This window comes from Amaranthus tricolor, chromosome 10, assembly GCF_026212465.1.
Source record: "Amaranthus tricolor cultivar Red isolate AtriRed21 chromosome 10, ASM2621246v1, whole genome shotgun sequence".
Classification (NCBI taxonomy): domain Eukaryota; kingdom Viridiplantae; phylum Streptophyta; class Magnoliopsida; order Caryophyllales; family Amaranthaceae; genus Amaranthus; species Amaranthus tricolor.
The window spans coordinates 26,584,648-26,610,469 of NC_080056.1; the positions used below are offsets into that span (position 1 = coordinate 26,584,648).

General features: G+C 34.7%; 3 protein-coding genes and 1 long non-coding RNA gene across 8 annotated transcripts; all 4 read right to left on the reverse strand.

Annotated features, from left to right (window-relative positions):
- Nucleotides 1-5,246: 5,246 nt before the first annotated feature.
- LOC130826330 (uncharacterized) lies at nucleotides 5,247-10,622 on the reverse strand. 4 transcript variants are annotated; one of them, XR_009047058.1, is made up of 6 exons: nucleotides 10,229-10,622; nucleotides 10,010-10,088; nucleotides 8,734-9,639; nucleotides 8,014-8,658; nucleotides 5,854-7,558; nucleotides 5,247-5,514 (listed from the first exon to the last, which is right to left on the reverse strand). It is a non-coding gene; the product is annotated as an uncharacterized LOC130826330 (long non-coding RNA). The 4 variants fall into 4 exon arrangements; XR_009047059.1 differs by having other exon boundaries at nucleotides 8,014-8,087; nucleotides 8,593-9,639; XR_009047057.1 differs by having other exon boundaries at nucleotides 8,014-9,639; nucleotides 10,370-10,622.
- Nucleotides 10,623-14,419: 3,797 nt separating this feature from the next.
- LOC130826331 (transcription factor AS1-like) lies at nucleotides 14,420-20,754 on the reverse strand. Of its 2 annotated transcripts, XM_057691955.1 has the most exons (4): nucleotides 20,599-20,754; nucleotides 20,312-20,518; nucleotides 17,620-17,876; nucleotides 14,420-17,539 (listed from the first exon to the last, which is right to left on the reverse strand). In XM_057691955.1, exon 4 carries the CDS (start codon nucleotides 16,047-16,049, stop codon nucleotides 15,321-15,323), a length of 729 nt encoding a protein of 242 aa, XP_057547938.1. In that variant the 5' UTR covers nucleotides 16,050-17,539; nucleotides 17,620-17,876; nucleotides 20,312-20,518; nucleotides 20,599-20,754; the 3' UTR covers nucleotides 14,420-15,320. The 2 variants fall into 2 exon arrangements, with proteins under 2 accessions (XP_057547938.1, XP_057547939.1); XM_057691956.1 differs by lacking the exon at nucleotides 20,599-20,754 and having other exon boundaries at nucleotides 20,312-20,598.
- LOC130825007 (uncharacterized) lies at nucleotides 18,404-18,928 on the reverse strand. The gene has a single exon (XM_057690033.1). The coding sequence runs from the start codon at nucleotides 18,926-18,928 to the stop codon at nucleotides 18,404-18,406; it is 525 nt and encodes a 174-aa protein (XP_057546016.1).
- A 17-nt stretch (nucleotides 20,755-20,771) lies between the features above and the next one.
- Nucleotides 20,772-23,610, reverse strand: LOC130825008 (uncharacterized). The gene is made up of 6 exons (XM_057690034.1): nucleotides 23,581-23,610; nucleotides 23,472-23,506; nucleotides 22,840-22,903; nucleotides 22,666-22,733; nucleotides 22,399-22,620; nucleotides 20,772-22,163 (listed from the first exon to the last, which is right to left on the reverse strand). Exons 1-6 carry the CDS (start codon nucleotides 23,608-23,610, stop codon nucleotides 22,037-22,039), a joined length of 546 nt encoding a protein of 181 aa, XP_057546017.1. The 3' UTR covers nucleotides 20,772-22,036.
- Between the last annotated feature and the right edge of the window lie 2,212 nt (nucleotides 23,611-25,822).

A 25,822-nucleotide genomic window follows, 5' to 3' on the forward strand; every position in this document is an offset into this window, starting at 1 on the left:
TTAATCAGCTATGTCTAATCCTGCTAATATTACTTCGAACATCAATTCAATTCCTATATTGAATGGCTCAAATTTTAAAGAATGGAAAGAAAATCTTTCGATTGTTTTAGGAGTTATGGATCTCGACCATGCGTTAAGTGTTGACTCTCCCGCACCAGTTACTGATTTGAGTAGCTCGGATACCACTTGATGGGACAAAAAAGGTGAATACCTTTACTAACAAACAGGATCGATTATGTTGAATTAGAAGAACAAAATAAAAGGATAAAACTGAAGAATATCTGATTCCATGTCGCAAGAGATAATCTTGGAAACAGAAGCGATTAGATCTTCTAGATTAACACGTATTCACTAGAGTGACGACCCTTAATGTTATCACTCTTAATTCTCTCTGATTATGGGATGGCAGGAGAAAAGAAAATATGTATATTATAAGGACCATAACTGGAAAATTTGAAATGAATAGGCCAAAAAATAAAAAAAAAATTACTCAAATAATCTAAGTTTTAAAATTATTCCAAAAATAAGCGTGAAAATCCCAAACCTGAGGTTTGGAGCTGTTCGCAGTTAGTAACTGCGAACAACTATTTTGTCCTTTATGGCTGTTCGCAGTTACTAACTGCGAACAGTAAGCTGCACAACGCAGCAACTTCCTTCCTTTCTCATTTTCATGTTCTTCAAAACCCTAACACACTACTACTCCACACTCTCCACAAATACACTAGCTTGAATCCATCAATTGTTCTGTTTTTCTTTCAATTTAGCACTTCAAAATTCGTTTGGGATATTCTAGATCGATCAAAGGTAAATTTTTATGCGTTTTTTTAGTATATTTATGTATTTTTAGGGTTTTGATGAATTTTGGTTGTTTTGGCAAATATAGGTTACTAGTTGTTTGAATCAACACTCTTCTTAATCATCCATAAATATTCAAGGTAATGTGTAATTGTTTTCATAGCTTTATGTTGTTTTTTGAAGTATTGTTGTTGATGTGCATATTGAATTAGTTAAATTTGATGTACATTATGTGTTATTAGGAATGTTGATGTTTGTATTAGCAATTTTATTTATGAACTTATGAATTGATTTATTATTTGGATTTTATTTGTATTATATAAGTATGAAGTTAGTTATGTTTTGGACTTTGTTAGTTTTTAGACCAAAAAGGATTATAATTAAATGACTATAATTTGCTTGTATGGGCATGAAGTTGTTGATGATGTTGCTTTTGTTTGTATTAATGTAGAAAATGACATCATTTCGCGTGACTATAGTATGTTTTTGGAATGGTTGTATTCGAGAAAGTAGTGGCAAAGTTCATTATGTTGGGGGAAGACGTAAGTTGTTTGCATGCAATTCGAACATGGATTTGAACCACTTTAAACGTTTTATATGTTCTAAGATTGGATTGGACCCCACTAGAAGTACTGTAAATATAAGCTTTAAATATGACATGAGTGGATAATTGATTGTCTTTCCTGTTGAGGATGATGAAGCTATAAATGCTATGTGGGAGCATACAAAGTCCACCCAAATTGCCTCTTTGGAGTTATACGTAAAAGAAGTACCCTTAGAGAATGTAGTTGCTTCTAATCCTATTCCTACCCCTATGCCTATATTAACTTAGGAAACTCCTAATCCTTTCATTCCTTCCGCATCTTGTACTTTTTCTCAACCCCCTACGAATCAAGTTCCAATTGATTCAATGTTTAACTTAGGAGAAACTGTTGAGATGGGACCTTGGGATGATGGAAATGAGAGTAATGAGCTCATTGACGATCCTTCTGAGGACGATGTGAATGTCGATGAGGATGCGCTAGAAAATGACATGACCCTAGACAACATTCCTACAATCATTCCGCCTACACCTTACGCCCTATGTCCACCTTTAGACGAGTATGAGGAGGACAACTCATGGAGGACTTGGGCTTGTGATACCACATACATCGAAAACAGAGAGTTTGAGAAGGGTATGATGTTTGATAGCAAGGAAGCGTTGTTGGAAGCTATCAGAGTGTATCATATTCGCAGAAATGTGGAGTATAGAACGGAGACCTCGAACCAAACTGTCCTTACCTTGAAGTGTAAGCGGGGTTGTTCATGGAGACTTAGGGCTACGTTTGATTCTTATTTATCTTCATGGCGTATTGTTACGTATAAGGGTAAGCATGGTTCTTGTGTTTTGGGTAGTGACAATGTTTCGGCTGGACACATTCACCTGACATCTTCTGTAATTAACAATGTCATTATAAATTGTGTTGCTAAAGACCCATCCATTAAGGTATCTGTCGTATGGCAGATGATTAAAGATCGTTTTGGTGTGGATGTGAATTATAAGCGAGCGTGGTGTGCAAAGCAACAAGCCTTGTTGTCCATATACGGGACATGGGAAGGTTCTTACTCAGTCCTTCCACGCTTTTTAGAAGCTTTGCAACTATCCAACCCGGGGTTAGCACTTGAGTAGTATTTTAAGGAGGACAATGACACGGGTGTATGAGACCTAATATTAGGACCTTCCAACGTGTCTTTTGGGCCTTTAAACCTTGCATTGAAGGATTCAATCATTGTAAACCTCTTATCGCCATTGACGACACACACTTGTATGGTAAATATCGCCATACCTTATTGACTGCCATTGCCCAAGATGGTGATAAGGGAATCTTTCCATTAGCCTTTGCCTTGGTAGAGAAGGAGAATATAAGTGCATGGTCGTGGTTCATGGCTTGTATTCGTAAGCATGTCACACAGAGGATGGGTTTATGCGTTATTTCTGATAGACACGCGGGTATTTTAGCAACCATGGAAGAGCCGGAGTGGCAACCACCTAATGCTTATCATAGGCTTTGCTTACGCCATTTGCTTAGCAACTTCAATCGTGCTATAGGTAATTGTGGGACCCGTACCTTGCGGAGGCCTACACAGCTATTCCCGAGCACTCGGAGATTTAATCAGGTGCATGGAGGGCTTCTGTGCCACTCATATGCTTCGACATTGTCGAAGTACATCTACCAGAGCGCGTTTTGCGCCAATATGGGTTGGTATAGGGCATTCCACCGCCTTGCGACACTGAACGCCAGCTGCACCTGATTTCGCGCAAGAATTAGGGTACGGCGAACTGGATGGAGATCAACTGGCGCCACATCGCTAGTTGGGATCGTAGACTAGAGCTGCTGGCCCAAGGTGCGCCGATCGAAGCCAATGGCGCACCTACTACACCGGACTACATGCTTTGGTTCCTCTCCATCACGCGCCGATGGATGACACCACGTGCCATCATCGCAGCAGCACATTACGCACCTGTTGCGCCTACGATGACCCAATTTGTAAGTCTTCATTTGCATTTAAGTGATTAAGTTGTCGATTACATAATATAATGTTTAATTAACTAAATATTAATTGCAGGCACAAGGTGCGGCAACAGTCATGCAGTACAGCCACGAGGAGGCGATGAGGGAGATTGCGCATGGCATGCTCGTCAGCACGCAGTTCCAGCACTTCATACCGGAAGTCGTTGCAGAGTCCTCACCGACTACCGCCCATACGCACGTCTCATCTCCTGCTTATGACTATCATTTGGAGGAGATGGACCATTCATACCCCGTTGACGTTGCGGGGACCTCGCAGGCTGGGCCATCACAGTACCAGTCCCCTCCAATGCCGGAGCTACACCCGAACGCCTCTTACTAACGTAGGAGGCGTAGGAGACCAACTCAGTTGGATACGGTAGATGAGGGAGGGTCGTGAGCGCTAACGTTTAACTTTTGTGTATTTTGATAGACAATATATATATATATATATATATATATATATATATATATATATATATATATATATATATATATATATATATATATATATATATATATATATATATATATATATATATATATATATATATATATATATACATATATATATATACATATATATATATATATATACATATATATATATACATATATATATATATATATACATATATATATATATACATATATATATATATACATATATATATATATATATGTATATATATATATATATATATATATGTATATGTATATATATATATATATGTATATATATATATATATGTATATGTATATATATATATATATATATATATATATATATATATATATATATATATATATATGTATATATATATATATGTATATATATATATAAACATATATATATATATACATATATATATATATATACATATATATATATATATATGTATATATACATATATATATATATACATATATATATATATATATATGTATATATACATATATATATATATATATATATATATATATGTATATATATATATATATATACATATATATATATGTGTATATATATATATATATATATATATATATATATATATATATATATATATATATATATGTATATATATATATATATATATATATATATATATATATATATATATATATATATATATATATATATATATATATATATATATATATATATATATATATATATATATATATATATATATATATATATATATATATATATATATATATATGTTTATTTAGTTGTATATTTCAAACATTTGTATATATTTTGTTGTATATATATGTTTAATTACTTTATCATAGCCACCAAACTTTCACTTACGAATAATCGGAGTTGTGGCGATGAATCATCCCGCCTGAAACATACATTGACTTGTAATTACTTATTTTAATGTCTCTAATGCAAATACAACAAATAACAACTCAAAAATTAGCAAAAAAAAATATGAACAAGCTGTTCGCAGTTACTAACTGCGAACAGCCAAAATAGGACAAAATAGTTGTTCGCAGTTACTAACTGCGAACAGCTATTTTGTCCTATTTGGCTGTTCGCAGTTAGTAACTGCGAACAGCTCTAAACCTCAGGTTTGGGATTTTCACGCTTATATTTGGAATATTTATAATTCTTAGATTATATCATTAATTTTTTTAATTTTTTAGCCTATGTATTTCAAATTTTCCCATAACTGCTCTCTATATATAATAACTTGTGATTAGTATTCAGCCCATCATGGAACCCAGTCATAAAACGAATCTCTACATATTTAAGGCCAACAACCTATTGATACATTTAAGCCCAAACCCTTTAAGTTTAATTAGATCACTTTAAATAGGGCATAAAGACAGTTTTAATTAATTATAACGAAATATAAATATTTACATATAAGCCCAACGTTGGACTTTGGTCCAACATGTATTATAACAAACCGAAGTAAATTCTGGAAAGGATTTCAAATTGAAGTTGTCTAGAACAAGGGTGAATGTTCGTGTAAGTGTATGTTCGTGTAAAGATTGAGGTCAATTCGAAAAGACAATGCAAGGTCAATTCGAATTTGCTCCATTTAGAGGTGAAACGGATATTCTAGCTTCATTAGTTTACAGAAGGATTGTCACAATATTAAATGTAGCTTGAAGAAATCATCCGAATTCAAAAACAGCATTCCTTTCACTGAATCTGCAAATCACCAACATTATTATCAACATTAGAAAAACATCAATCATTAACATCATTTCAAAAACAGCTTTCCTTTTACTGAATCCACAAATTACAAACAATATGAACAATATTTAGGCTTTGCAAACGTTTTATATTTAGAGGATAAAGTTTTGAGTAGTTTACAAAAATAAAGAGTGAAAATATCAAATACCAAAGGGAGTGCAAATAAAATCGAAAAAAAAGCTCATAAGAAGAAGAAAGTCGAATAATTAGTCCATAATAATCAAATAATTAGTGCAGATGAATATTAAACAAGGAGTTCACAAAACATTGTCTATTGGAGAATCAACAACTCACTTGAAGATGTCACCTAAGGGTCCGTCATGCCAACAATGTTGTTCATTTATCAACTTCCAAGCAAGAGTTTAACGAGGTCAACCTTCCAGAAATGACAAATATTCTTCCTTCTTGAGCATTGTCTCGATCTTTTTGATGAAATAATTATCACCCATGAAGTTATGTTAATAATCTATAATCAATAAAAGCAAAAGGATAATTGAAAAAGGACTACCTAATCAAACCAAGCCACTAAAGTAGCAATGATTAACTTCTACAGCATAAACTCAATACCATGAACCAAATTAATTCCTAGAATACATGCAATTCAGGATAAGGATTAATTTGATAAATTTTAGTAGTCATTACCATAGCTATTAAGATCAGGATTCTACCTAGGATCGTTGAAGGGATAAGATTGAAATCGATAGAATCGGATCGTAGGATCATGTGATCCTACAAATATGCATTAATGTGCTTTAGATTACAAATTACCAATTATATTTGTTCTCTTTTTAAGTTTTAAGGTGTAAATAGAAACTTATTTGACTTCATCAATAAAATTTTGATAAAAAATACTTTTAATGATTATTTTTAAACTGCAAATCAAGAAAAATTTGAATTTCATAAAGGTATTAATATAACTATTTTAAATATACATTTATACGTAAGTGAAATATTTATTATATGATGTTTTACGATTCAAACTAGCGAAGTAGGATCGGATCATTGGATCGTAGGATCGTGTTATGACCCAACCACCTAAATTCTTGAGCTAATAGGATAGCACGATTCTACCGCATTAAGATTCTACCTACGATCCGGATCGGTCCCCTATTTTTAAATCGTAGTAGAAACGTAGATCAGAATCGAGATTCTGATAACCATGGTCATTACTTCAAAAGATCTTCTGTTGATCGGCAAAATTGAGTCTGAAATACAAATTGTAGAATACAAATCCAAATCGTATATTGTAGGTTTTCATCAAAAAGTCTTCGGCCTGTAACTTTTATTCTCCTTTAGATTTTTTCCTTAAGAGAGGTTACCATGATTTGAATCATTCCAACCAAAACTTTTAACTTCAAATAAAATGAAAACTAATCAAAGCTTAACTCAATATTCCATTTCTGTACAGGGCTGTTTTGATAACAAAACAGTGCTGCTTTGCCAGCCCGGAGAAGTCTCAGGGTCCGAAAACACAACCCAAATTGCAGCTTTTCTGTTTTTCTCAAGATTTTTATAGACATACATACATACACACACATATATTATATATCAAGTGAACACCAAATCATTGAAGTAAAATTCAACCAAAAGCATAAAAAATTACAACATTGGTATCAAGTGAACACAAAATCATTGAAGTAAAATTAAACTATATAAACAAAGTATAAACAATTTCTAAAAGACTTAACTAAGTTCCAAAGACTCAAAAACTCAATGATGATCACGGGATCAGACTTGGCTATTCCATGTTAAATCAAACTATATAGACAAATCATTTTACCAAACTATTGAAGGGAACCAAGTATGGCGTGGGAAAGAACTTCAAACATATTCAATACAATAAGTACGTTATGACAAGATTATCAGCCAATTTAAGCAAATAAAAGAGTAAGAAATAAGATGCCATGAATTATGTGGTAGGTTGCTGTCGCGCTCGCACAGTATATACTGTTTTCAGTCACGTCTTTCTCTTGCTCTGGTAAATCTCATCCTCATCAAACTACAATCAAAGTCGAATAGTAAAAAAAGAAAGATTCAATAGAACTCTTAGCAGCCTGTATCAATGAAAATATTGTTTTATCGTAAATATGAAGTATTTCACATGAGCGTTTATCTTTTAATTAATTATTTATGCAAACGATATGATATATTATGAACCAAATAAACGATATGATATATAAGGTAAATATGAAAAATAGAAGCTTAGTCAATTTCAAGCTCAAAATGTTGTCCTCTACTCAAATCTAAAAACCCAGAAAAATTAAAACCTTCCCATTAATCAATCTTAAAACAAAGCTTTGCAAGTAACAATAGAAGTTTTATAATGCAATAAAAGAGTCCAGCAATCAAGTATTTAATGAGCTTAGAAACACTCCTTTGTATATAAATATTCCAATTCCTTTAAAAAAAAACAATTAAAAAAATCAAAACGAACGAAACAGAATTTATTAATACCATGGTCAGGACCTTGAGGTTGTGGAGACGAACCATTTCTATCAGGATCGTCCTAATAATCCGACATCTATCAGCTAACATCCAATCAAACCAAAGGCATTAATTATAATAACGCCTAAAAATTTTCAAAAAGGAGAATAACTAACTTCCCAAAAAACAAAAAAATCAACCCTCTCTATTCTTTTTCTTGATAAATTCACAAAACACAGAAAAATTCGTAGAAAGAACATATATTTACAACATATACTAAAAACTTATTATAATAACCAATGAAAACGAAGCCCCAACAAAATTGAAGATCGAGGGTTAAAACAACCTGAATCTGCAAAATTAACTTGGGAAGTTCAAATGATCTTAGAGATTGAAGAACTGATAAAGAAAATGTACGGATTAGAAGATACCATTTCTCAATTACCAACAAGTTCACAAATTCAAATTTCAATAAATAACCCAAAAAAGCAAACTTAAAAATCACAAAAAAAACAATACAGAGTAAAGAAATACCAAGAATAAGTAAATTAAAAAATCTTTTTATTTTCATCAAGAGTTTTCACTGAACAAAATTAAGCGAAAACTAACTTCAAGATACTGAGAAGCTTCCAAGTTCATTGTAACTATTACTGCAGTTAATCCAATCAAGCCACACTGAAAAAGAATACCAAGAATAAGTAAATTCCCCCATAAAAAGAAATTTCAGAACCAAAAACAAAGAATTAATACCTTTTAATGAGTAGTGTTAAAATATAGTGACTCGAACAAGTCATTATATGGGATGAAGATTTGGGAAATGGATAAAGCAGGTCGCCAGGCAGAAGGTTGTGCGCGGGCTGCGGAGTTTTACGCGGGGCGCGGAAAAGGTTCTGCCTTGGGCAGATTGTTGGGCACGGGCCGCGGAGTTCTACGCGGGGCGCGGGGCATTGCGAAATTTTCGCAGGAAGTTGGTTTTGGCGCGTTTTTGGCCGGTTACTCTTAGTTTTTGACGGTTTCTTTTGTATTTTCTTAACCCTAATTTCTTTTTGTTATAAGGTATACTATATAAAGGCCCATGTAATTAGAATTATGTGATGTGATGCAAAACACAAAGTGAGAAACTAAGAGAGAAAAGCTTGAAAAGCTATTGTTGTGGTGTCTCGTATTCATCTTGTAATCTCCCAGTTTATAGTGAAACTTTATTCTCAGTGCTGATGGATGTAGATTGATAGTGAACCACGTTAAATTTCTCGGTGTGATTTTCTTTATTGTTTGTTTGAATCTTTATTGCTTTCCGTTATTATATTCGAGCTTTGCTTCCGCTGTCGCACAAGTAGACTGAGGGGAAAAGGTGAATTCATCAGTCGATAATCGTCTACTGATAATTTTAAGAAACGTCAATGGATGAGAGGTGTTTTTAGGGTTTTTCTGCGATTTTGCATCCTCGATTCTACTGATAATTCATCAGTTGAAGGGATCGAAGGGATTTTGCTTCCCGTTACCTCTTTCAATCCTCTTCTGTCTTGGATATACAATCAATGAGTTAGTATATTAAAATATAGAGAAATAAAACAAAAAAGAACAATTAGCGTAAAAGAATGTATATCTTCATGAGGAAAAGCAAACCTTGCATTCAAATCCAGAAACTAAAATCTTCTGCACAGATACAAAATAGAACTACATGTAAGAACAATTAATATTCAAATCCATAAACTTAATCTTATACAAAAAGTATCAAATTCCAATCTTTGCATATCATCAAATATGCAATAGACAAATAAATCAAAGTTGAAAAAAAAAACTAATCAAATGACAAAATAAAGGAAATCAGAGCGAATAAATGGGGAAATTGAGGGTGACACATACAGGTAGAAATCAAATGTAAAACTAAAATGAGAATCAGTCAATTGAAAAATCAAAACTAAAATGAAAATTTGATGAAAATAAAAACTTAAAAAAAAACCATTAAAATTTATTTAGCTTCATCAATGAAGTTGGTAGGACAAATTTAACTGGTTAATCAAACCTGGTTTCTAGATCATAGCTGAACCATAAATCAAAAAACCCATGAGCCAAAAATCCTCCAACTCTCAGCATCCTATCACCTTCAAGAAGAAAATCAGAAAAAAATTAATGCCACAACAAATCAATTAAACTCATAATCAACAAACAAAACCGACACTAATTTAGAAACAACATAAAAATTCCATATCAGCACAAGAAACAAAACTAAATTCAGTTCTACCTGATCAGTTGAAGATAAACCTAAACAAAATGGGAAAATCCTAATTCCCAAAAAAACTAAATGCATCCCTCAGAAATCCAAAAACTTGAAATCAGGAAGATTAAAATGAAAAGGGAAAAGATTGGAAAAGAGAAATTATACCAGCAAAAAAGCAAATTGCCATTTCGCCATTCGAGGAAAAGTAGAGAAATGAGGAGTAAAATGGGAAAGAGGATACTTGATGAGCTGCCTAAAATATGGAGCAGCCAGAATTAAATGAAGAGAGAAGTGAGGGAGTGAATAAAATTAGCTAATGGCCAAATGGAACACTATTCAGCAAAAGCAAAGCACTATATTTCAAAAAAAAAATAAAATTAGCAAAACACTATTGATTTGTGAATAATAATGAATAGCGAGGGAGTGAATAGTGATGAATAGTTGATGTCTTAGCCACTTTTATATAGGGAGTCCACATGTCATGAGTTTGCATGTATGTTATGTTGTAAAATATGTTACTTTATTTATAAAATACACAATATAATAAAGTTATAACTTTGTAAGAGAAAAAACAAATTACATTTAAGAACCATGCTTATGTATGCCGTCGAGATCTTTGAAAAATCGATTTTCAAATCCGAACAAAATAACAAGAAGATTTTGTTTGAACTTGATATTAATTCTAGGCGAAATGTTCTTTCTTAAAACATCATTTTCACCCTACTATGGTGCTTGGGAATAAATCGGAAATATGTTCTGAGATATAGAGAATTACACTAAATTCCTAGCACACGGAATTTAGAACAATGTAAGGAAAACTTAGAAGGATGAAGATACGGAAAATTACAAACGATGATTGCTAGTTCTCAATGTAAAGTGCTTGAGAAGAAAAGAAATCAGAAATTGCATGTGGAGAAAAACCACACAAGCATTCTATATTTATAGAATAGCTCACACCACTTCACGAAGCAACATGTTATTTCACGAAACACGAGATTGGTTCACGAACTAACGTCGTCTTTGAACCAAACCATCCCAATACATATGGTTAATATAACCATAATTAACCGTTGGAAGTTATATTATAACCAACAAAACGAGAAACTAACTTTGCAAAGGAAAAATCAGAAAACAGTGGGCAACTCGCGAGCCGCAACCTGTTGTTCCACCAAATCAGTAACTTTTCCTTCCTTCCTCGCGAGCCGCGAGTTGTTTCACGATCCGTGACCACTACTTTTGCTCAAAACATAAACTTTGCAACCTTGGGATATTATCAAATTAATTTATTTAATTTATTTAATTTAATTTCCAATGACCATTATACACTCTAAATGACAACAATCCTCCCCCATTTAGAGTGTATAATCCTTTTCTTCTTTCGCGATCCATAATCTCCAACCCATTTCATGCATCAATGCCAATGTCCTTCGGATTGAATTGACGCCTAGTACCACGCATCTTACAATTGATCATATCCCTTAATGTCCTTCCGGATTGAATTAAGCAAATATATCCAACCAATTGAAGGAGTAGTACACATGAAATAATTCATTAAACTCACATCTGTGACACGTTAAATGTCATGTGTCCATATTTATTCATAAGTTCAATGAGATCATAAGTATGCCCCTTGATTTCGTTGAGGCGGCCAAACCCCGAACTTATATAGGTAGCTTCTCCTGGTTACCATGCTTTCATGAATAAAGCACTCAATCTAGAGATCTTCTAAACTCTAGAAATTGGAGACCTCGAGGGACTACTCTACTACCTCGTTTTTAACATCACAAACAAAGCTAGTAAAGGGTCTCAAAATTGCTTCCCAACATCTAATGAGCGATCAATCCACATTGAATTCAAGACTAGATGTTTCTTCTAACGTTGAATTGGGTTTCGCTCATGGTGTTGAAGATGGGCATATTAAACCAATTCCTTGAGCCGAAAACTCAATGGAATTCCTACTCAATGGCTTAGTAAATTAATCTGCCAAATTGAGTTTAGTATTAACATAGTCAACAGAAATGACCTTTCTTTGATAAGACCATGCACAAGACTATGTCTTATAGCAATATGCCTTGACTTACCATTGTATGTTTGACTATACGCTCTGTTCAAAGCCGAATCACTATCACTATGAATAGCCACCGGTGAAATTGGCTTAATCAACAAAGGGATCTCATACATGAGATTTCTTAACCATTCTGCTTCCTTGCTAGCAGATGCTAAAGCAATAAACTCAGAACACATCGTACAATCAGCAACACATGTTTGTTTCTTAGAAGCCCATGAGATGGCACCTCCCCCAAACATTAATACCCATCCACTTGTAGAATAATTATCCTCTTTATTGGATGCCCAAGTTGTGTCAGAATATCCTTCCAAAACAGGAGGATCTCCACGATAAAACAAACCATAATCTTTGGTTCTAATCAAGTATCTAAGTACTCTTCTCACAGCTCTCCAATGGGTAGGACCAGGTTTTTGAGTAAACCTACTTAACTGACCCACTGCAAAGCTATATCTGGCCTTGTACAGGTCATTGCATACATCAAGGATCCAATGATCTTTGAGTATTCCAATTGAGAAATAGCTTCTCCTTTATAAGGTAATAGTTTCTCGCATGGATCCATGGGAGTGGAAACTGTAGATTTATCAAACATATTAAATAGTTTGAGAATCTTCTCAATATAATGAGATTGGTTCAACATAAGACCTCCATTATGTCTTATTATCTTAATGCCTAAGATAACGTCAGCCTCTCCCAAATCCTTCATAGAAAAGGATGATGACAAAACTTCCTTTGTCATTTCCACCTGCTTTATACTTGTACCAAATATGAGCATGTCATCGACATAAAGACAAATGATAACCCCATTTCCTTTATCATCGAACTTGCTATAAACACATTTATCGGCCTCATGACAACAAAACCAAAAGATAACACGGTGTCATCAAACTTTTGATGCCACTGCTTTGGTGCTTGTTTAAGTCCATAGAGAGACTTAATCAATTTACACACCTTTTTCTCTTGTCCTTTAACAACAAACCCTTCGGGTTGTTGGATATATACTTCCTCCTCCAAATCACCATAAAGGAATGCTGTTTTGACATCCATTTGATGAATCAACAAATTGTGGATAGAAGCTAAGGCAATCAAGAGCCGAATAGTAGTAGTTCTAGCAACCGGTGCATAAGTATCGAAATAATCAGTACCCTTCTTTTGTCTAAAGCCTTGCACCACTAATCTTGCTTTAAATCGAACCACGGACCCATCAGGTCTAAGTTTAACTGTAAATATCCATTTACATCCAAGTGGAGTACAACTTGAAGGTAGGTCAGTTAAGATCCAAGTGTTATTCCCCATGATGGAATCCATTTCATCATTAATAGCTTCTTCCCAAAAAGGCTTATCACGAGAAGACATTGCTTCTTTGTAAGTTGATGGATTGTCCTCCACATTTAAACAATAGGGTGTGGATGTACATAGAGAATCTCTTGTACCCTCTACTAAGTAGACTTCAAAATCTGGACCAACAGATTTGGCAATCCTTCCCCTCTTACTTCTCCTAAGAGAAATCTCTACATGTTCATCCTTTGATGAACCATTTTGAGATTCAAGTTGATCTTCATCAATTTCTTGAACATTGGTACTAACTTGTAGGTCTTTAGGCCTACCAATTGATGAAAATCGAGTTTCATCAAAAATAGCATCTCTAGACTCAATTATCGAATTAATTGATATGTAGTCATTAGATTCTATTACATAGAACCTATAAGCATGACTAAGATGTGCATAGCCAACAAAGACGCAATCGAAACCTCTTTCTCCGAGTTTCTTCCTTTTATTACCGGACACTCTTATAATTGCCCTACATCCCCAAACTCGAAGATAGTTCAAGTTTGGTTTTCTCTTGTACCAAAGTTCATAAGGAATAACCTTATTCCCTCTAGTGGGAACCCGGTTAAGGATGTGACACGCAGTCAACATCGCTTTACCCCAAAATCCTTCACTCAATCTTGAGTAGGATAACATGGAGTTAACTATTTCTTGTAATGTCCGAATTTTCCTTTCGGCAACACCATTTGATTATGGTGAATAACCCGCCGTAGTTTCATGGACAATTCCCATTTCTTGGAAATAATTAGGGTTACAAAAAAAAGTACCAGCTTTTTTTTAAAAACAAAAGTAACATTTTTTTTGTCTAAAAGTAACACATTTTCAGTAAAAAAGTAACACATTTTTATCAAGGAGATTGGTTCTCACGGTTCTCATATAAGCTTGGTTCTCACTGGAACTTGACCCTATATATATAAGTTTTACAATGCGGTCGATGCGATGCGGTGCTACCTTGTTTTTACACTCTGATCACCGCCCTGGCTCAATAGCTCTCTTAACCACCTTCCACCTTCACTCTACCTTACCACCACCATCAAGCTCACTCATCTCCCCACACAAGTGAACCCACCACCACTTGGTCTTGCTACTATTCAGACCAAATGCAGCCGAACATGAGGGGAAGTCACCAAAATTGTGAAGATAATCAATTACGACAATATTTCATTATCCCAATACCATAAAGTCATAAAGTCGATATCATCTTTTTGGGGTCAAGTGTACTCAATCTTATTGTTGTTTTTTTTTATTTATCCTTGATTATAAAAATTTAACATTCTGACGAGGAAGCAGGTGAGCTCTCTTGCAATTTTCTCACTATTGGAACCTTTTTTTGATTCGATTTCTCAGTCAAGGGATTTGCTGTGATCAGGAGAACGAAGGCTTGAAGCTGGTGCAATGGCTCTTGCTGATCGTGGTGTTATATGCATTGATGAATTAAGAATTTGGAGTTTCATCACATTCCATGGAACCAAACCGGAGTATTATGGTAGAACTAAGGAGGCATTTCGAGCAGGTAAATGAGATATACTAAACCCGAGTTTTATGGTAGGTAGCAAGTCAGCGTCTGTAGTCTATAAACCCGTATCTTTTACTCTCTGAAAAAAATGTGATAGTTAATTGCCTAATTATATTGCTTTCGTTGTATCATTTGTTGCTTTGGCGGGGAAGAATTTTAAAAGCTTGCTCACCGTTTGTAGTCTGTAGTCTATAAACCCGTATCTTTTACTCTCTGAAAAAAAGTTTGCTGGTGCTGCTGGACTTTGCTGCTGTTTGATTTGCTGAATGGTGTTCTTGTGTGGGGTGTTGTGTAGCTACAGTTGCTGCCTGATTTGTGTTTCTGTTGGTTGCACAGAGAGCACTGCAGAATTTTGAAATTGGTGGGGAACCAGGCGGCCTTCCAGCATTAGAATTCGAAAGCCAAGGAGGGAGCATCATTGTAGTCGAAGGAACAGCAGCCGGAGCAGTCACCAACGGAAGAGGATGATCACCGCCCTGTAAGAAGTCTCCATTAGAGGCTGGCATAGGCACTCGTTCTTTCACCAACTTCTCAGCAGAAGTTTCCAAAATATGATCGTATTTTCCCTCGTCGATAGGCTCTAAGCACTTAGCAGTCTCTTTGTTAGCCCTTTGTTGTTTCTCCTTGTACACCTCCCACCACTTGCCTAGCCTTTTAGCAGTACGACCAGGCACCTCAGCAGCGATCTTCTTCCATTTATTGCCGTGCTTAGCTTGCAGACGGATTAAAAGACGCTGCTCTTCTGCAGTAAGTGAGCCTTTCTTAATGCCAAGTTTAAGGTAATTCTTCCACCTCTCTAAACAAGACTTAGCATCTCTATCAAGGTGTGTGTTTATTCGCCGCGAAACAAGATGCCATTCTCTTGGACCGAATTGCTTAACATATGCACTTAGAATCGAGTCTTCCTCAGCAGTCCAACGCTGCCTCTCCTTCATCTTGTGGTGCAACCGACATTGCCCATTGCATCCAAATCTCCATCATGCACCTAACAGTTGCTGCATCAATTATTTTCTGCTACACCAATGTTTTCACCAACAGCAGAAAATTTAAATACCAAGCTAGGAGAAACAAAATCCAGTATCAGTAAATCATAAAAATCAAAAACTTATTGATAAAAAATTAATTATAAACACATCAGAGACTCCAAGAAAACCAATTAAACAATGGTGAAATCCTCCACATGGTATATAAAGCAATTTCCTTAGTTATGATAGTTGGGATATTGGAAAAGCAGCAATATTCTTGTATCTGAGAAGCAAAGTTTGTATACTTTTCCCCCTTCTGATGCTTTGGAGTTAATAATATGTTGAGTTGTAGTTATTTATCATTTTGGAGGTTATGACATGTGCTTATTATTGTATTTCATCCAAAGTACTTGCAAGCTTCAACTCATTTCACCTTAAAAAAGCCATCTTTAATCACTTGATCTATTTCTCCTCCCAAAAGGATAGAAACGTCAGAAACTAAAGTGATCTCTCTCCAGCTGTGCAGCAAAAATTGGAGAACCAGATAAAGGATGTGGCTGCAGCACAGGCTAAAGAGGTACCTGTATTATGGATTGGCATGGCTGAGGTAAGAAGAAAAATTCACCTGCACTTATTTGCTTTGACTTAATGGTATTGGTTTAATGGAATGTTGTTGCATTCAATTGCTTTGATGATGCCGAAGATATGATTCAACAGAACTACATGATACAATATATAACCAAGAACCAACATGCGAAAAAATTCCCATTTGTTATGTAATGTGAACTACATGATACAATAAATATTGTATAGCTGACTTTTCATGTTTTTTTGACTATGGTTTGATAACTTCTTTTTCTTTATGTTTTTAATAGATCTATTTGATGATTAATCATATGCAAGAGGCGCTTCTCAGACAATTCAACATCGTTTCGAATGAAGTATGAACTTCTCATTCAACCCTATTTGGTGTATAATTGCTTTTCAATTGATCAATCAAGGCTTTCTCTGGTCTGTACTCTCCTACAACTACAAGTCCGCATTAAGATTAACAATTTAACTCAAACTTTGCATTTTCTTCATCCTTTTTATGATTAGTTTTAGTTATGATAATGTATTAACTAAGTTATTTTATGAATTCGGATATTTGTATTTCGATTGGTGTTCAAAATGTATACAGTTTTATACCAGTGGGTTCCATTTTTGTTTAGACTTAAAATTGGTGTTTCGTAAGAGTCTTGTTCATTTATGAGTGTTCGGGAGCCTTGGAACATGGTAATTTCATAAACTACTCTTAAACTCAAACCATGAATACCTATCTTGATATTTAGATCACACAGGATGAAATATTTAGTTGGCTTGAGATAAAATTAGACTTCTCTCGACAGCCAGCAAACTCATAAAGGTATTAGCTAATACCTGTTCGTAATTTTCCAGGCATGAAATCAGCCCCATATCGCCTGCAGGGAAGAATTCAGGTTTTTCATTTTTCATTTCAACTGATACTGTTTATTGAAGCATTTCAAGTAAGCAAGCTTACCCAGAAGACTTGCAGCCTCAAAATGTTTTGCCTGTCAATCTTTCAACTACAATCGCAAGTCGCTTTTGCCACCGGTTCCTGGTTTTTTCGCACCTGAACGATGTGCAGGCCTTCCTTATGATCAACAAATCAGCAACCCAATTCAAGGAATTATGATTTGGATTATCGATCATATCCTTGTTCTACAGAAGGATTCTCTGCTGACTTAGCTGAACCTTATGAGTCTAACTTGCAATCTAGAAGCACCGTGCAAGCAGCTGCAAAATCGTTACATTATGGTAATCAAAGTCAATTTTCTGCTCCTGTGAAAACCTTTGGTGGTCCGTGTAGTAATTACTCGGGAAGTGATCACAATCAGCAGCAGAAGAATAAATTATATGTTGATTTTGCAAATTCAGAAAAGTTTCGGTTTTTGCTACTACTAAATTGATAATTATGTACTGAAACTGATCGATGTTCCTGCACTGATGTCTCTCACTCAGTGCAAAATGCAATGTTCATAACTCTTTAAAATCGAGTAGAATTTCAATCAAAATACAGAACTATGTTTGTGTAAGTCTTATATTTCATTCATTATTATTGTTCACTTTCCTCCCTTCTTTCACGCCTTTTACTTCTATAATCCTCTTCCTCGCTATCTTCTAGCATTTTGCTTTGCTCATCACGATCTGATCTCCTTTCCATCTTTCTCTTTCTTATAACTCATCCTCATCCTTTCTTTCCCGTCCTCTTCTTTCATGCATTTCTTTTTCCTTTTTCTCCATTTTTCTCCGATCATAGTCCTCTAGCTCCGTTCCCGCCTTCCTCCTTTCTTGATCAATATTTTCCTTCCTTTCTCATGCCTCCTGGGTGAATTTTCTTTTTTGTCATGCCTTCTCCTTTTACTATCTTCTTCCTCAAGCCTCTCCTTAACTTTATGTTCATGCCTCTCTGGCTCCTTTCTGTCAGTTGTACTTTTTTGCTCTTGCTCTGTTCTGTCCCTATATTTACCTCCACTGCCCTCTTCTTCCCGCCTTTCAAACTTACTGCTTTCCAGCTCTTCCTCACCTCTCCTTTGCTTTCGGCTAAAATACTTGTCTTCATCTTTCTTTTCCCAGTTCCTTCTTTGCTTACCATCATCTTCCCTACTTTCTCTCTTCCTTACTCCTTGTTCACTCTCTTCCCTTCTTTCACGCCTTTTACTTCTATAATCCTCCTCTTCCCTATCTTCTAGCCTTTTCCTTTGCTCATCACCATCTGATCTCCTTTCCATCTTTCTCTTTCTTAACTTATCCTCATCCTTTTTATTCCGTCCTCTTCTTTCATGCATTTATTTTTCCTCCTTCTTAATCTTTCTCCGGTCATAGTCCTCTAGCTCTGTTCTCGCCTTCCTTCTTTCTTGATCAATTTTTTCCTTCCTTTCTCATGCCTCTTGGGTGAATCTTCTTCTTTGTCATACCTTCTGCTTTTACTATCTTCTTCCTCAAGCCTCTCCCTAACTTTACGGTAATGCCACTCTAACTCATGTCCGTTAGTTGTACTTTTTTGCTCTTGGTCTGTTCTGTCCCTATATTTACCTCCACTGCCCTCTTCTACCCGCCTTTCTGAGTTACTGTCTTCCAGCTCTTCCTCGCCACTCCCTTACTTTCGGTTAAAATGACATTCTAAAAATGAATGTTGCACTAATAAATATGCAATATCAATATCCATGAAACAAAGGATTAGATTTTGTATTGTATCTAATATATAATAGATGAATCATGTTAGTGCTTGGCACCCAGCTGCGTATTCTAAAACTCATTATGAAACTTTAATTCGATTGTAGAAGTGAAATCTCTCCCCTATGCCACTTTTTTTTTATGTTGTACATGATCATGGCGAACTTTGGTCGAGAGAGATGAACAATATGCCAAATGCAATCAAATGTTAGGCAATCATGCAAATGTCATCAATCACAAGAGCAATTGTGCAAATTTAAAATCTTTAATAAGTTGCTAGACAGCTCTACGCAGCTCCTGATTCAACACCAGAACAACCTTTAACGCAGGCCAAAACATCACCTTCATAGCCCCAAAACAACCCTGTATCGACCTATATATAAGTACAATGCACACCAAATTTGCATCCCCTAACACAACTATGTAAAACCGCACAGAGGCATCCATACAGATAAGTTTTGCAGCACACATATTGAAAATTTAGTTATTTAAAATCTTATTGTTTTCATTGCAATACATTCCAGTACTTTATGAATTGACATTGATCATTTGTAGATGGGGTTAGGTCCGAAATAAGCAATTCTTATCCTTGTGATAATATAAAAGTTTTTCTCAATCGACCCTAGATCGCAAATATCATTTGCATCTTTGACCCTCTAAACTTCCAAAAAAAGGGGAGAGCTATATTTAAGAAGGTTAAAAGTATAACGAACAATAATCTTAACATGACTGTTTTCTATAAGATAAATCATCTTAACTGAAAAAGTCAACTATTACGAACTAAACTTAATAACATATCAAGATAACATAAAAGATGTGAAATAGAATTATAAGATAATATAATTAAATAAAAGTTCAAGGTAGCTGAATAACAGATCAATGAGAAGACTGCATAGTATGCTGTTTCACATGGGATCTGATGGATTACTTTACAGTTTAGATGCAGAGTTTTCACATGAAAGAATTCTGAACAAGAAATAATTAATGTTTCTTACCAAAATTGCCCCTGGAACTGTTTTGGAACTACGAATTGAAGACTGCATAGTATGCGCCAACTGATCTGAACTATCTTTATTTGGTTCCCTTGTAAGAAGAAGAAGATACGGTGATGGATCATCTAGGATGTTTCTAGAAATAGTGGATTGGTTTAGAGCTCCATAAGAGGCCCGAACCATCGTACAAGTCATAACTCCTAACTAAACCTAAAAAAATTTAGTATAAAACCCATTAGGACTAACAGAAGCAAAATAGCAAGGTCCCTAATTCAGTCAACTTTACTCACTGTTTCTAGAAAAGGGTGCGATTGAATGTTGAGTCCTTGGCCACCTTTTCTTGGGTTTTTGGCCTTGTTCGAGCTCCTTTACTTTATCTTTATGGCATTGTTTGGATCTTGATTTCGAGAGTTGATGTTTAGGTTTTACAATCGTCTTTTCTGCTTTAAAACCAGAGTCTTCAATATCATTGTTCCCGAAGTGTCTACATTCTTTACTCATTGGACATACAACACATTTTGGATTTTGATTTGTGCAGAAGACCTTTACAAAAACATTAGTAGCTGCTGATAATTCAAACTTGATAAACAAAGGAAAACAAGATCAGAACTTTTATATTATCTCATAAACTTGATATACAAAGGAAAACACACGAGAGTTCAAGGTAGCTGATACAAATTATACTATTTCTAACTTGAGAAATTTAGCACACTGAATAACAGATCAATAAGAGGAAAAGTAGCTGAAAATCAATGAAGTCAATTCAAAGTACGATAACCCAATTAATTTTCCTTCTCCCTTTAAGCTGCCTTCCTTTTCAAGTGGGCTTCTGACTAATAACTCTAGCCTACCAGGGGTAGAACAACAAGGATCAGCTTCACTTACTAATATCAAGACGAAGCTGCAATGACAGTGAATGCTCAGTAACTTGCTTCAACAAGCTTGAACTTGCAAGCATCAATACATATGGTGTCAATGCATTATGTAAAATGTACTGGCATTGCGGAATTTACTTGGTATTCATCGAAAAACATCTCAAAGTATTCTCAGCACGAGTTCTTTCAGCCGAATCCTGTGAATTGTATAGTCTCTCCCATAATGCCTCCAATTTAAGAATAATTACAGAAATAGCATACAAAATTTGTTTACAATCCCAGTAACATCAAAAAAAAATTATTAGAACCTTACACCAATCAACTAAATGGAGGAAAGTGACAATCAACTAAATGGGGGAAAGTGACTTCAACTCATCAAAAGCTATGGATCATATAACATGATTATATTGCAAGCTTTTCTGCAAGCAATCAATCTTATCTGAGCAATCAATATTCATACATAAAAAGGCATATCTTATTGAATCAACTTAACATTCAGCTAAATTTCATTGAACCAAAGATGATAAAGCCAATAAATTCAATCACCAAAGCAAAACATGAGACCTTAATTAAAGCATCCAAGCATTATTTAAAGAAAATGTAAAAATGAGAGATTAGTGAGTCATAAAGTACTAATAAAGTTGGTTTCAGAACAATATTAATGATATCCATTACAGATCACAATGGTGTAACTATAAAGCAAAACCATCATAAACTGAATTCTAACCCTACTTAATTAACTTTTATCTTCTCTTGGATTCTCAAAAGCTAAAAATCAATATGCTAAACTATGCTAAAAGAAGGGGGGTTAGGACTACATTTAGTCAGCTGCACTTATGTTACATATCACAGATTACACATAATTTCTTTCAGGTTTTTTTTCCATACTTTTCTTGTAAGAACTGTGCATTTGCTTTCTGCTGAATCTCCATTTGAAGCGTCCCGGGAGAGGCATATCATTCTTGATATCATAGTTGTACCTGCAATGTCACAACGAATTTAACAAAATTAAGTATATTATTATGCCAATAGCTGCGTATGAAGACATCATCATCATCATACCGAGCGTATCCCGCTCATAGCAAAAACTATGATTAGGGTCTGAGGAGGGGAGAAAGATGGCACCTCATAACCATAAAAGAGAATGCGGTCAAAGAGTCCCTCATCTGTTGTATGAAGACACTCGGAAAAATGCAAATAACGAAAGATAATTACTTCTCAAGGAAATTAATCTGCTGGCTATTTTCAAAGCCAGCAAAGAACTCCTCCATATTTGGGTTTGTCGGTATTGTTCTTTGTGTATTCCTAGCTCTTCGGTTCTCTACATTGGAGCATGATGGTCTGGTAGTTGATCCAGGCGTTGCTATGTTTTCCGAGTCTCTAATCAAGGTGCAAGGAGTGCTCTCTCGGGTGCTCCAGCAGTTAACATGCGCAAAATTTTAGACACACCAACAGATCCGTAATCCTAAAACCAAACCCTACCAGATAAATTTTAACGTTAAGAGTACAAAGACAAGAGCAAATTCATGCAAGAAATTGAAGGACACGGCCTTAAAGACCAGCAGAAAGTTGCATAAAGGAAAACACAAAGGACATCTGCATCTAATTAATGGCATTTAAAGATAGAGTGAATATTTTTTGTATATACATAAGTACATTTTCAGATTTGGAACATGGTCCCCAACAAGAAGTTGATTCATTTTGAACCAAAAACACATGGCTAATGAGTTATTGCCAACATATCAAGCTATCAACAGAAATGATCTTTCTTCTCGTTCAGTCTTCAACACCATTAAAACCCTGTTAAGGATTCATTAACACACACCAAAACATTTTGAATACTACCAATCAACATTAACATGTTCGGTCTAACCCTCTATTACAGAAAGAAAGGGTTAAAACAACATTCAAAGCATAATCAATTCTACTTTCTAAATAAATGTAGGCTACTTAAAAGTCTCTAATACCCGAAAAGACGAGCATAATTTCAGTTTGTTTGCACCAAAAAAGGTCTCACGGTTTTGGTCAGAGTGTTACAAACAAACTAACACGGAGGGGTCTCGATCTTTTTGATGAAAAAATTATCACCCATGAAGCTCTATGTTAATAAAGTATAATCAATAAAAGCAAAAGGATAATTGAAAAAGGACTACCTAATCAAACCAAGCCACTAATGTAGCAATGATCAACTTCTACAGCATAAACTCAATACCACGAACCAAATTAATTTCATAGAATACATGCAATTTAGGATAAGGATTAATTTGCTAAATTTTAGTAGTCAATACTTCAAAAGATCTTCTGTTGATTGGGAAAATTGAGTCTGAAATATAAATAGTAGAATCAAACACTTGAATTACTATCTTTACTCAAACACTTGCATTTAGATGTAATTACATTGTTAAGAATCAACATCCAAACACTCATTACTACTCTTTCTTAATGTTGCTAAGAGATGGAGTTTCGAATCCGAAATGGGTGTCCAATTTGTTCTCATCCCTGGACACTGAATACTTAGTCTTCCAGGGCTATTAAAACCTTGTGCTTTTAAACAAAGGTATGAACCCTTAATTGTAAGGCTCTTTTCAGGTGTGTAAGTCCTAGTGATAGGATTCTAAACAATTTCCAAGTTGAACTCCCATCACTGGTTTTCTTTGGATGCAAAGTCTTGTTGAAGGGTGATATTGAGAAAGTTCAGGGGGTGGCCTTGATATGTTCACATGTAGCGGAAAAACCTTGGGGCGTTGGTCATCCATAGACAACATCTTATCATTACGCTTTATATTGCTCAAATTCAGAGAAAACAAGAAACTTGAATTAGGCAGTAAATTTCTACAAAAACAAAATAAAAAGGGATTAGAAATACCTAGAAAGATTTGGATATTCATGGTTTCAAATTGATGTGCAAATTTGAAGTTATTTAATCAGCATTTGATAAAATTTCATACCTAAAATTTCAAAAACATCAACCCAAAATCAAAAGTCTTTGTCTGAAAATTTAAATCCAAGTAAGATGATGTTGGCCCTCTTAGATTTTGACGATTACTTCACTTTATATAAATAAATGTGTTTTAGAGATTGTTTGTAGGACCATATCCGATTTTGTTATAAATCGTTGATGGAGCCTAAAACTTGGTCCATGGAAGTTGTACGTGTCAAAATTATAAGAAAGTCAGATAAAGAAGATTGCTTAGGATGTTAGATGTAGACAAGAGGTCTACTGTTCCCAAGTTTGATGATTTGATGAAAATTGCTGATGAAGATAGTGCAGTGTTCCCAAAACTGAAGTCTGGAGAAGACGTCAGCTGAAAAATAACGTAGATTTTATTTTCTATTTTTAGCTGATGTAATGGTTAGAAATTAAGTAGGTTGCATAATTATTTGATGAGTTAATTGGTAAAATAACCACCTAAAAATAACCGTAGAATAATTCAAGTGTTGAGAATAAGTCTCCTTATTTCTCTCCACAATAATAGGAGTTTAATTTGGGCTTTAATTAAAATAAACCTAATTGCCTATTTTTAGTAAAAAATAACCGAGTATTTTGCTTGGCTTCCAAGCATGTGATCCACTCTCCTAAATTTTAGGATTAAGGAGAGAGTGGGGAGTTAGGTTTGTCATTTGCTACGGTTGCTCCTATATAAAAGGAGTGACTTTGTCAAACGGTTTTGGGCGTGTCCAAGGGAGTCCATACGAGAGATAAAAAATAAGAAAAATATTTTACAATTTGTCAATTAACTTGTAATATTTTTCTTATGCAACTTCTCAGTTTTTATCCTTTTTAGAATATGGCCTTGTAAAGGGTTTTTGAGTGTCTTGTTGTAACTAGACTTAGAAAAGTCTAGGGGAGAAGAGAAAGCTTAGAGTAAAGCGTGAGAAAGAGAAAGAGAAGGAGAAAGAGAAGGAGAAGAAAAGAAAGAGAAGTAGGCCTAGTATTGTTTATTGTTTTATGTAATTGTAATTGATTGCCTAAAACATAGTAAGAGAATTTTGAAATCCCGAGGGGTTGTGATTTTTCCTTCTTTTAGGCCAAGAAGGTTTCCACGTAAAATCATTGTCTCCTTTGTCTTTTTCATTTTAAGTTTAAGTTTTTATTTCCGCACTATATTCTGCAAAAAATAGAACTAAAATTCTTAAACTTACAATACAACAATTCTGTGATGAGAGTGCAATAGTGCAACCAGCAGGTAGCAACAACTGTTTGGTTCAATGGCATTCACTGAAATAACTGAACCCTGAAAAAGATCAGAAAGCTTCAGAAGCAGTTAAGAAACATTACAAAAACCACTAACTTTGATGACAACAGCCTCAAACAGATGTTGTTCTAAGATCAGAAAGCAAGTGTGCATGCATCTGTTTCAGAGGCAGAACAGCAGGTCATTGTTGAAAATAGAACCTGCAGAGATTCTACGTCAAGTCTGCAAAGACTCATGAAACTCATGCTTCATGAACACTTCAAAATAGAAGAGTAAGACCAAACCACACAGTGAGTATGATTTCCTATGAACTTCAGAAATAGAATACAAAGCAAATGCAAAAATTAGTCCAACAAATGATATCTGCAGTTCCAAATGAATATCTATGCAGGCCATTTAGCACACTGACCTGATGATCTGTGCTATGTAGGGTACTCTGATCA